Genomic DNA, 12,559 nt, shown 5'->3' on the forward strand with positions numbered 1-12,559 from the left:
TAATTAAATTTCAACATTTAAATTGAGGCTGAGGGAGTAAACATTAATTTATAAATGATATTTCATCCATTCACTTTCAATTGTCCTATATATTAAAAATAAATATTCACTTTTACTTATTCAATTTGAGATATTAAAAGATAATTTATCATTTCACACCTATTTTACTCTTATTATTAATTATTGAGTTGAAAATTTCAAGAAATTATTATTGGCCGTTCAATTTTTAAAATATATTTGATTGATTTCAACTATTAGATGACTTAATAATAATTAATACTCCTTCCGTCCTAAAAAGATTATCCTGTTTTGCATTGAAACAGAATTTAAAAAATAAAGGAAGACTTTTGAAATGTGTGATCCAAAATAAGGTTTAGATATTTATATGGGTGTAAATCATCTCATAAATTTTAAATTATTTCTAAATATAAAAAGGGATAATCTTTTTGAGATAGCCTAAAAAAGAAAGAAGAATATTTTTTTTGCGACAAAAGGAGTAGTAATATATAAAATTGTCATTGGCTTTCGTAACAACCGTGCCAAAGTATGACAAGTAAAAATGGACGGATGGAGAATTTCATTAACTACTAGTAACATATATTCTATTGTTAAAATCCCCTACCAAAAGAAACTTCCCCAAATTCATTCAGATTAGCATAATATTAACAAAGTCCATGTTTAACCCAACTCACCTTAGCCCTGTCTTGTCCCAAATTCCCAATAGCTAAATCAAATTTCCCTTCTTCAATCTTCCCAGTGTTGACTGATTTCCTCCCTTGTTCCCTCGGTGTGACCCCCCTCTACCCCCACCCCACCCCCCCGCATCGGGGTCGCGCCAATTCACACACCCAAAAATCCCCAATTTAGATCGTAAAAAGAACACCTTTTTTCAGATCATCAATCAATGGCGACAGAGATGGCAACCCCAGATGCAGAAGGACTCGACGGAATCCGCATGACATGGAATTCCTGGCCAAGAACAAAAGTCGAAGCTAGCAAGTGCGTCATCCCAATCGCAACATCAATTCACTTGATCCGCCCACATAACGAAATCCCCACACTCCCTTACACACCTCTCAAATGTAAAACTTGTTCTTCAATCCTTAACCCATTTGCACGTGTTGATTTCCAAGCATTAATCTGGATCTGCCCCTTTTGTTTCCAACGTAACCATTTCCCTCAACATTATTCTGGTATTTCCGAAACTAATGTCCCTGGTGAATTATACCCACAATTTACAACAATTCAATACACTTTAAACCAACAAAACCCGGATTTTTCAACGTTTTCGTGTGTTTATTTGTTTGTGTTGGATACTTGTATGTTAGAAGAGGAATTGGGGTTTGCGAAATTGGAGTTAAAAAGGGCTATTGGGATGTTACCTGATAATGCTATGGTTGGGTTTATATCGTATGGTACACAGGTGCAAGTACATGAATTGGGGTTTTCGGATATGTCTAAGGTTTATGTTTTTAGGGGATCGAAAGAGTTGTCGAAAGATCAAGTTTTGGATCAGTTGGGGCTCGGTAAACGAGGTGGAGTTGGGCCCGGTATGATGCAGAAGGGTGGTGGATCGAATCTTGGTGTTACGAGATTCTTGTTGCCCGCTTCGGAGTGTGAATATACCTTGAATTCTGTATGTTTTCAGTTTATAATGATAATTAGCACTTTTTATTGATCGATATGTATCAATGTAGCTTTAGCTACCGTTTGGCAATAGATTTTGAAGTTGAAACTTGAAAATTTGAGTTTTTTAAGTTGTGTTTAGATATGCATTTTACTCGGAATTTTTTTGAAGTTTTGTTGGTGGAAGTGAAATTTCTCCCAAAAACTGGTCTGACTTGAATATAGTTGAAGATAAATTTTCAGAATTTGATCAAGTTTCATACCCAAACAGATATTTGAAGACAATTTTTTAAAATCGAATCCAAAATCTATGGCCAAACACTAGCTTAGTAATTTTTGTATTGACTTGTTTTGGTGTATTCTCTTTGTAGTTGTTAGATGAATTGAGTACGGATCAATGGCCGGTCCCACAGGGGAATAGAGCATTACGATGTACTGGTGTTGCTTTGAGTGTAGCAGCTGGATTGCTTGGAGCTTGTATGGCTGGTGCTGGTGCTCGGATTGTTGCCTTAGTTGGCGGTCCTTGTACAGAGGGACCTGGGACGGTGAGCCTTTGAATCTGTTTTCACTCTTTTTTTGCTTGTCACATCACAACAACAACATACGCAATGTGATCCACAAGTGGGGTTTGGGGAGGGGTGTGCATACCTTACCCCTACCTTTGTGGGTAGAGAGACTATTTCCGGTAGACCCCCTTGGTTCAAGAAAAGCGTTCTTTAAAACAGGTTTGAAAAATACAAGAGTAAAAAGCTACGATTAAAGTATCGAAGAAAAGAAAAGTATTGACATCAAAAATAGTAAAGATAGCCAAAGTAAATGAAACGACAGTAGTAATAAACTTGAAGAATAAGATAATGATAGAATAATTGCATCTCACATCACCATAATCCCAAAATTGCCTGTCTCCCCAACCCAAAGAAGACACGGTTCGATTTGTTTGAGTTGATGCTTATGATAAAGGTGAGATTTTCATGATTGCACGCGTCTAATTATGGTTTTTGAATGTCTATTTATGGTGTGTCTGGTAGTACAAGAAGTGTTAGGTGCTATGAGTTGTGAATTTCATAGCAGATCAAATAAAGAGAATTTCTATTTGTACCTCTGTACAAAAAAGCTTTTTACTTTGTGGAATGAACCATTTCCATTCTTTCCACATTCTTTCGTGGAAAGAATTTATGTTCAAGTAAGCAAATATGTCATGGTTCCACGAGTCTAGACTTTAAGGGCATGGTGGCCTAACCATCAAGGTGAAGTCGGGACCTAAAAGATTGGATGGAAAAATATATTAGACAAGTAAATCCCTTTTTTCATCAAAATGGACAAATTGACTTGTCTTGCTTTTGGAGAAAGCCACTTTTCTTCACACATATCCTAAGTCTTACTGCTTGTTACTTGCTTCAATCAATACTTAGCACTATTATCGACCTTTAATAGTCAAAATATCACTAGAACACTATCATCAATCTTAGCAGTTACTTTGTAAGATTAATCTACCCACATTTATGCCCTACCAAAAACTGGAAGTTGATTTGGAAATGCTTCTCATGGTGATACATGGAAAGCATTTTTAATGGAAAACATTTTCCTCCCTACCAAAAGTACTCTTAGTTTTAGCTCTTTTTGCGGAAGATAAATTTTTGAGAATCATGATACTGTAATGTGCAAAGCTGAATGTTTGTTGTTTAACCCCTGAGATTCTGGTTTCTTTCTGTAGCTTGGCAAAATAAATATCTGAGTGCATAACACAAGTGAAGTTCTGTTTTTTAATGTTACCTTTATCAAAAAAAAAAAAAAAAAAAAAACACAAGTGAAGTTCTCATGTGAAATGATTACTACTTCAATTTATTTCGAATTCTATGTTAATTTCCCAAACCTCAACTTCGAGCATCAAATCGGATCCATATGCTCTCTCTCTCCCCACACAGCAGTTCAGGATTGGGCTCAAGGGTGTGCTCTCCTGACTTGGTGGATGAGTCAGTTACTGCTCCAAATAAATGTTTTTTTCCATTATCTTCTGTATCAGATTCAGAACTTGATAAATTTGGGAAGGATTTTGGAATTTCAGATTCTCTTTAATGTAATCAAGGAAAAGACGCTAGGCAAACTTTTCTGTTTTTCCATTGCACATGAATGTCGTGATGTACTTAGAGATTCTCTGGAAGTGTTGATAACTCGATGAATTCACTTCCGTAAGTGAACCTCGTAGCTGATTTTTTCCTATCACTAATATGTGGCCCCTCACTGCTCTTTTTCCCTTCTCCTAAGGCTCATGAAAAGATGCAGTCACTCTGATGCTGGCCTAAATTTTGAGGCTAAAAGCCATAATCTTGAAACGTATTTGAGTCAGGAATACAGTTACCTGCATTTTCACGGTAATGACACTTAATTGGGTCCTTAATGAAGGAAAACCATTTTTTTCCTGTTTTTGTATGTACCACCATTTGTTGCCTGGGTAAATTGAATCCTTGCTACCGATGAATCTCAATGGCTTTTCCTTCTTTTTGACTAATCTCCTTGTTTTTGCAGATTGTATCGAAAGATCAATCAGAACCAGTTCGTTCTCATAAGGATCTGCACAAGGATGCAGCACCCTTTTTCAAAAAGGCAGTCCATTTCTATGAGGAACTCGCAAAGCAGCTTGTTAGTCAAGGTCACGTCTTGGATGTGTTTGCTTCAGCACTTGATCAGGTTTGTCTGTGTAAAAGCTTTGGCATGGTGACATGTATCTTATGTGTCATTGAATCTTTTAAATAAAGTTGCTGGTGTTTCACTAGTTACTACTTACTAATCATGCATTGGATCCTGACATTTGTTTACAGTTATGCTGAATTCCTAAAAGCTACGACATGAGTATTTGTACTTTTTATTAACTGATTGAAAAAATGTTCCAACATCTGAGACTCATATGCTTGGCGTGATAGATTTGGATGCTTGGCGTGTTGAGTTCTATCATGTGTATTTTATTTTGTCTCCGCATTGGTGTATTATGCATGTCACATGAGGTTAATTTAGACTGATTAATGCTGGTGATGAATTGGCAGTGGATGATGTCATGTTTGGTTTTGCACTAACAATTTTATGTTTCAGGTTGGGGTTGCTGAGATGAAGGTAGCTATTGAAAAAACCGGAGGACTAGTTGTTCTAGCTGAAAGTTTTGGTCATTCTGTTTTCAAAGATTCTTTCAAGCACATCTTTGAAGATGGTGAACAGTCTCTTGGGCTGTCCTTCAAGTGAGCTTCTTGGGATGTTATTCTGTTCTGTCTGATTTTCAAAGTACACTAATTTTGCTATATTTTCAATATGGCTGTTTTGACCGTGGAAACATTTTCAATTTTATGGATGCGACTTTTTCTAGCAAGAGGCACTAAAGTGAAGTATCTAACTATCTATAATATAAGATATACTTTTCTGAAGGTTGTTTTTTGGTCCAAGCTGTATACCAGTGAGGGAGATTTTGCAAGAGGGATTTTATGTTGATAAACAGTAGAGAATGGGTTAAAGTACTCAGCATATTTGAAACTGTGAATAAAAAAGAATCAGCCTCGTGATAGATGCAGTGCATATCTAGTACAATTGAATTCAATGAAAAGATTGAAAGGAACTGACAAGATGATACCTGATATCAAACTAAAGCTATATGTCTAACTTTCTTACCTGTATACATGTCGTCCTGAGTAAATTTGGTGATCTTGATAGAAAGTCGTCTCTATTAAATGAATTTAGGGGAAAAATTGAAAAAAAGGGGATGTTGATACCTAATTATCAAGTCAAGGCTTGATTTCAGTCGAATAAAAGCTTTATGTCTAGCTTTCTTACGTATAAAAAGGCCGTTTCTGCATGGAGGTCATTATAGGAACGGATCCTTAGCAACAATTAGGAACAAGGAGAAGATATCACTGAAATTGAGATATATATATATATATATATAGATATATATATATATATATATATATATATATATATATATAGAGAGAGAGAGAGAGAGAGAGAGAGAGAGAGAGAGAGAGAGAGAGAGAGAGAGAGAGACTCCATTAGATGTGGTTGGACACTATAGTTTAGAAACATTGCGGGTGTTACTCATTTCTCATTGTGTTGGAAATTAGACTGCTCATACTTTGGCTAGATTTTCTTTGGAGTTAAGATAGCGTAATATCTCAAAAGACGGGACTGAATGTAGACTTAGATAAAAATTAGAGTACAATTGAAGGAAGGATCTGTATAGTCAATACCAACTAGTTGAGATTAAGGTTTAGCTACGGTTACAGTTTAGTAGTCCAGGTGGAGACAACTTTGAGATTTGGAGAACCTTGAGGTTAGAAAACCCCTGCTTTTCCTTGAGGTAAAATTACATGCTAGTGTTAGAATGAATTTGCCCCGATAGAGCGGAATATGTCATATATCCCAACTAATTTTTGATTGATTGTCGTTGATTGATGAACTTTTGCAAAAATTACATAACATAGTTGGTTATCCTTTTAGTTTCTTCATAGAAACACAGCTTCAAAACAACCAATTGAAATCCTCACACTCTAGTTGATTGATTTAGTTGGGTTCACACTTGAGGGACTTGACAGAGTGGTTAGACCTTAGAGAGGAAATTTTGGTGCAAGTTTTATGGTGTTTTCTATGTATTTGGTTGCCTTTCTACTTTGATTCCTAAAAACTCTCATTGCATTTTCCACTATGATAAAATACAAAACCCTGGAACGCTCTTTCTCCCCACATTCATCCTCACACAAAAAGGATATACCTTGGTAAGTTGGGAACTTTAATTAAGGAAATGATTCTCATGAATTGTAGTCTTACAGAAGTATGTATTTAAATTCATATTAGTTGTACTTTGTGCAGCATAAATATTTCCTACGGATTCTGACTCACTACTGCGACAGATGCATTTGGTATCTTAATTCAATGATTGTGAATCTGAGTCATTAAATTGTTGCAGCGGTACATTAGAGATCAACTGCTCCAAGGATATTAAAATTCAAGGGATAATTGGACCATGCACATCTTTAGAGAAGGTTGGTTCACTAAACTTCTACATATTATCGGTAGTGTGTACTTACCTAAAGTTACACAGTTAAGTTCTATTCTGAAAACTTAATCCCCTGTAAAAGAAAATTTAACTTTTTCAGTTGCAGTTTTGACAGTTGATATTGATCATTTGGTGCTATGCAGAAAGGACCTGCTGTTTCCAACACGGTTATCGGTGAGGGGAATACTACAGCTTGGAAGCTGTGTGGTCTTGACAAAAACACTTGCTTAACTGTTTTCTTTGATGTTTCATCTAGTGAGAAATCAGACTCATCAGGCAATATAAATCCGCAATTGTACATACAGTTTCTCACGAGGTACCTGGAACACTAGGAACATTTATCTCTATTTCTTTCTTATCTTTTAGTTTTTCTTTTTAAATATTTAAGCTGAGATTTCGTTAATGGATAGGTTACACTGTTTTTCTTCTTGAACTAGTCTATATAGTGGTAAAGAAGAGTTACCGTGAATCTAAATTTGTGGGCTTTGATGTAAATGCAGTTACCAGAGCCCTGATGGTCAAACAAAACTACGAGTTACGACTATTACTAGAAGATGGGTTGATGCTGCTGTTAGCAATGAGGTCGGCACTAAAAGTTTGTGTTAGAAATATCATTTGTTAGACAATAAGTTCCATTACTGTTCTCTTCTGTATAGTTCCAAATTCAAATGCATCTGTCCCCACGTATAGAGTTACTTGTCTTTCAATTCTATTGCTGCTCTCAGGTAATCTTCTGAGTTGGGCTTCGTGAGGCATTCTGTTTCCCACAAACAAGAGAGAGAGAGAGAGGGCAGTTTCCACTGGGTCTTGGCTCATTTAAGAGATTAAAAAGGGAATATATTGTGTTATTAAACATGTGAAACAGGACCACATTATTCAACCTATTTCATGCAAGTTAATTTTCAATTTAAAACATCCTAAATGGTTGACATTCCTATACCGGTGATGAGTCAATCACCCAAGAATCTCAAATCAGCTGAAAGTTCATTAACAAAAAAAAAATTCTCCATCAATTTTTTTTTCCAATTCCAACAATAAGGTTAAGCTTGTCCATAATATAATAATATCTCCATGTAGATACGTGGAAATTGTTATGTTGAAAGAATATCTCTATTCTTATTAAAGTCCTCTGAGAAGGGCTGCCTGCAGAGGGTATCTCGATGAACAAGAATGTTCTTTTCGGATTTTGGTCTTGCGTCAAGTAGTTGAGGAATTTTATCTCATTTTTTGATAAGTTGGTTGAGGAATTTTATCTCATTTTTTGGGGAGCATGCAACTGTTTGTTATTCCTGACACTGCAAGAAATCTGTTTTTCCAGGAATTGGTGCAAGGATTTGATCAAGAGACTGCTGCGGTTGTAGTGGCTAGATTAGCTTCTTACAAAATGGAGATGGAGGTAACTTTTCTCGACTATCATTTAATTCTGCATAAATTTTGACAGTACTCAAGCGAGTAACGATATACATGTGAATGCCTACTTAGTTTCATCATTTCTTTGTTGGCCTTCTCAATTCGTCATGGTACCCTTGTCATTCTTTGGTAAATATATAGTAAAGTAACAAGGTTAGTTGAGTATGCTTGAAGTAGGGAAGAATTAATCTTAAAACATGAATCGTCGTAAAAGATGCAAATTCGTTTTTATCATCTCATGCTTGAACTTTATAATATCCCAATTCTCATTTCTGTATTATTGATATTTCAGGAAGATTTTGATGCCACAAGGTGGCTAGATCGTAATCTCATTCGTCTGTGCGCCAAATTTGGTGATTATCGGAAGGATGACCCCAGCTCATTCACTTTGAATCCCTCTTTTTCATTGTTCCCTCAATTCATGTTTCATTTACGGCGATCCCAGTTCTTACAGGTAATAGAGCTCGGGATGTTCTTTCTTCTCTCAGTGTCATATTAACATAACAAATTGATGTCATGGATGTACAAGTTGTTTCTCACTAATGTATGTGTGTCTCAGGTGTTCAATAACAGTCCAGATGAGACAGCATATTTCCGCATGTTGCTCAATCGGGAGGGCATAAGCAATGCTGCTGTCATGATTCAGCCAACACTAACGGCATTTTCATTCAATTCACTACCTTCCCCTGCTTTGTTGGATGTGGCATCCATTGCAGCTGATCGCATTCTCTTGTTGGATGCTTATTTTAGTGTAGTTATTTTCCATGGAATGACAGTAGCTCAATGGAGAAACATGGGATACCAGAACCAGCCTGAGCACCAGGTATGTCTCACGTTGTTCTCTCATCTAATGTTAGTTTTTTATTTTTTATTTTTTGTCGTAGCTTCAGTCTGCCGGTTCTTCATAATGAAAGAGGAAGAGTCAGAAATCTCTTCTTCATCAAGAAGCATGCAGAATTTATGCTGTACTAGCGTGATGTATTTTCATAATGTGTGTTCATGAAACAAAACTATTTCACCTCAGGCATTTGCACAACTGTTGCAAGTTCCCCACGATGAGGCCCAAGCAATCATCCGTGAGAGGTTTCCTGTTCCAAGACTGGTAGTGTGTGATCAGCATGGCTCCCAGGTAACCAATGCATTCTTTAGTTTAAATATGTGAAAAAGGGTCAAATTTACCCCTTTCCTTCCCTTGCCTTCCCTTGATCGATTTTACCCTCTATTATACTATCCCTATAAAAATACCTCATCCATACATAAATGGTCCAAATATACCCCTCCTCCGTTAGGGCTGTCCAAGGTGGACACCCAATTCTACGCAACACTGACATTTTGATGAGGTGGACACCATGTGTCATGCCATCTCAACAACCCAACTCATTTAACCCCTTTTCTTCCCTTCCCTTCCCTTGTTCTTTCACTCCTTGCATTTTCTTACACCCTTGCCATCATTGAAACAACCTTTCTGCCTCCCAAGGTAGAGGTAAGGTCTGCATACAATCTACCCTCCCCAGACCCTACTTTGTAGGATTTCACTGGCTATCTTGTTGTTTTATTGCCATCATTAACACCACCATGATCACCATGATCCTTTTCGCATAGTAGATGGGTAAAAATGATCCTTTTTGCTGAAGACCCTTTTCCCTTTAAATATTGTTTCCTTGTGCGATGTGGAAGGGCCCACTTGCCTATTGAGAAGTAGGATCAATTGTAAGTTCGTCAGTAGAAGATAACATCATTTCACTCATGCTGGACAGGCAAGATTCCTTTTGGCAAAGTTGAATCCATCTGCTACGTACAATAATGCAAATGATATGGCAGCTGGATCAGACGTTATCTTTACAGACGATGTGAGCCTTCAAGTGTTCTTTGAGCATCTTCAGCGGCTGGCTGTGCAATCTTCTTGACACAAGAAGAAAGATGGAGCTTTACTGTTAATGCTTGTCTCGATTATGTGAAAATCTCATTGAGTTTGCCTCATCTATCCTGCCAGCCTCTTGTCGGTTCATAATTTTCTTCCCATCATCCGTAAGATGAGATGTCAGACCCAGATATTATTTGGAAAACTAGGACTACATATGACATTCTTTCAGGTACAAGGAGGTACTTTTGCTTCCTATGAAAATAAAGGGTAATGCGACTCATTGTTCTCTATATCTATAGTTATATATGGGAAGGGGGTTATGTTTTTTCTCCCTCAGGCTGTTGAATGAGAAGATAGTTTAACTTCGTTTTTGGTTAGTTATTACCAGGCAAAGAGTTTGTGTTTGCTTTTGTATTGAATTCGTAGTTGTAGTTTATTAAGGTTTGTAGGATAGAAAGTTTTTGAAAATATTTGCTCATTTTGGACTTCATTCATAATTTAAAGTATCTGATACACATCTATGGACAATTTTGCTCCCATTGTGTCATGTTAAGTACTTGAAGCTTGTGATTGATGTTCAGAGAGGAAACATGCTGAATTTACCTGAGATACTTATGATTAAAATTACCTTTATCTGGCTACTTCTTTGGCAAATATGTTTCTTACACCCTTTAAATATTAAAGCCAATATAACTGTTTGGAATTAATTTAAATGTTAGTAAAAGCTTTCATCAGCCTTCCTGTGTTCTGCAACGTGAACGTTACATGGTTCTAAAATCTTAATTTGAGCATTGTAAGCCGACTTGGGCTAAATAGTTGTCCAATAGGCTGCTGCAAAGTGCAAGCTATGGGCCAAATCAAGAAGCACTAATGCACTGAGTCACTGATGGGAAAAGCTACATTCTGATTTGTTCACAAAGTAGGAACCGTGCCCGGTAGCCTATTTTGCATCTGCTATTGAGTTATATTCAAGAATGACTAAAAGTAGACTTTGACCTGAATAAGTACATTTGAGCTTTCGTCTTGATTCATTATCAAGAAAGACGGGATCTAAAAGCACGCAAGGGAAAATCATGATAGAAAAGCTTGAGGAGAATTATCGTCTCCGACCAACTTGAATAATTTGAAGAGCAATCTAAATGTGGCACTTTCATGATAAAATGCTGGTATTTTTTTTATATTAGAGTCCGAGAGGCTGGGGCTTTTTTATTGTAAGGCGTCTAGAAGCCCAATCTCATGAGAAGAAAGCCAAGCATACTCTGCCTTAATCGAGCAACAAATGCATGCCCCTTCACTTAGTAGGGCTTTGTCACGACCCAAGTAGCCGCGAGTGGCACCCACACTAATTCTCCTAGTGGGCAAATCACCCCCTTGACCAATTATAATTTAATTAATCAATTTTAAAACATTCAAGGATGTAATAATAATAATAATAATAATAATAATAATAATAATAATAATAATAATAATAATATAGTCATGCCATAAATATATAAAGGTGCGGAAATCCTAACGATTACAATCCCAAAATCCGAAAGTCATCGTACAAGGACTCTAAAACATAACTTTCTAAAGAATGGACAACTGTATATAAATGTAAGTAATGTCTGGAATGAAAGTAGACATCAAAATAAGAAAGATTTTCAGGCGGCATGGCATGGATAGGAGCTCACGCTTGGATCTGATATGGAACTGGCCTCAAGCTAAATATGAGGTATGGTCAAAGTCTCTGGCATACAATCTGCACTCAAATAAAAAAGTGCAGCAAGGTAGTATCAGTACAAACACTATGTACCGAAGAGATATCATAGGCCGACTAAGATTAGTATCATGCATACGTTCATAAAATTAATAAGGTAGGCAGATAGGAACAACACCACATAACCAAATAATGTCATCAATAGAAATCAGCCAACACAGGAATAAGATAAGTCCGGCCACAACCATCAACAGAATAATATAAGTCCGATGCAACAATGATAGTCTCTCAAACGTGTACACACATGCCAACTGGTAATGTTTGCCCAATTAGCCATGACCTAGGACCCATGGTGTCCATGTACCACTCGCTCCGGAATTGAACTCTGATCACGAGTCCATAACTAGGCCACATCCTCACCCCTATCAAATGTGCCTTTCTATATGCATTCTTTTTGTATCTCACCATAAGATGAATCTCAATGTATTTCCAGTCCCACAGTCACTATGTAGTATGACTAGGCAACAATATCATGTCCAGAATTACAAGGCATCAAGCCATAAGTCATATTGAGACTCAAGTAAATTAACTCATCAACATAGTGAATATGTAATCATCTCAATCAACAAGAGGAGTATATACGAACTCCTTCCTTCTTATAACACAACAATTACACCTCGCACATAAAGTAATGGCGACATAATCAATCAATCGACTAACCTAGGAATTTTCAACCGTACTTCATGTCCGAAGACCTATACATTTTCTCCCATAAATTCTATTACATATACATTCAACTAATCAAAGTTTACTCAAGAAAACCGTAATCCTCAAATAATCGAACAAGACACGATACTCTGCAAGAGCTTTTCCCGCAAAGCTTCGAATGTTCAAAGTTATAACGCTAAGTGAGTAATGGATCATT

General features: G+C 36.7%; 1 protein-coding gene across 1 annotated transcript; it reads left to right on the top strand.

The window, feature by feature from the left end:
- Nucleotides 1-618: 618 nt before the first annotated feature.
- LOC132068669 (protein transport protein SEC23 E-like) lies at nt 619-10,463 on the top strand. Its single transcript, XM_059462335.1, has 12 exons — nt 619-1,636; nt 1,998-2,171; nt 4,153-4,314; nt 4,714-4,856; nt 6,572-6,647; nt 6,805-6,977; nt 7,162-7,243; nt 7,980-8,057; nt 8,364-8,525; nt 8,631-8,894; nt 9,096-9,200; nt 9,829-10,463. Exons 1-12 carry the CDS (start codon nt 905-907, stop codon nt 9,976-9,978), a joined length of 2,301 nt encoding a protein of 766 aa, XP_059318318.1. The 5' UTR covers nt 619-904; the 3' UTR covers nt 9,979-10,463.
- Nucleotides 10,464-12,559: the final 2,096 nt, after the last annotated feature.

Source organism: Lycium ferocissimum, chromosome 8, assembly GCF_029784015.1.
Source record: "Lycium ferocissimum isolate CSIRO_LF1 chromosome 8, AGI_CSIRO_Lferr_CH_V1, whole genome shotgun sequence".
NCBI classification, from domain to species: Eukaryota; Viridiplantae; Streptophyta; class Magnoliopsida; order Solanales; family Solanaceae; genus Lycium; species Lycium ferocissimum.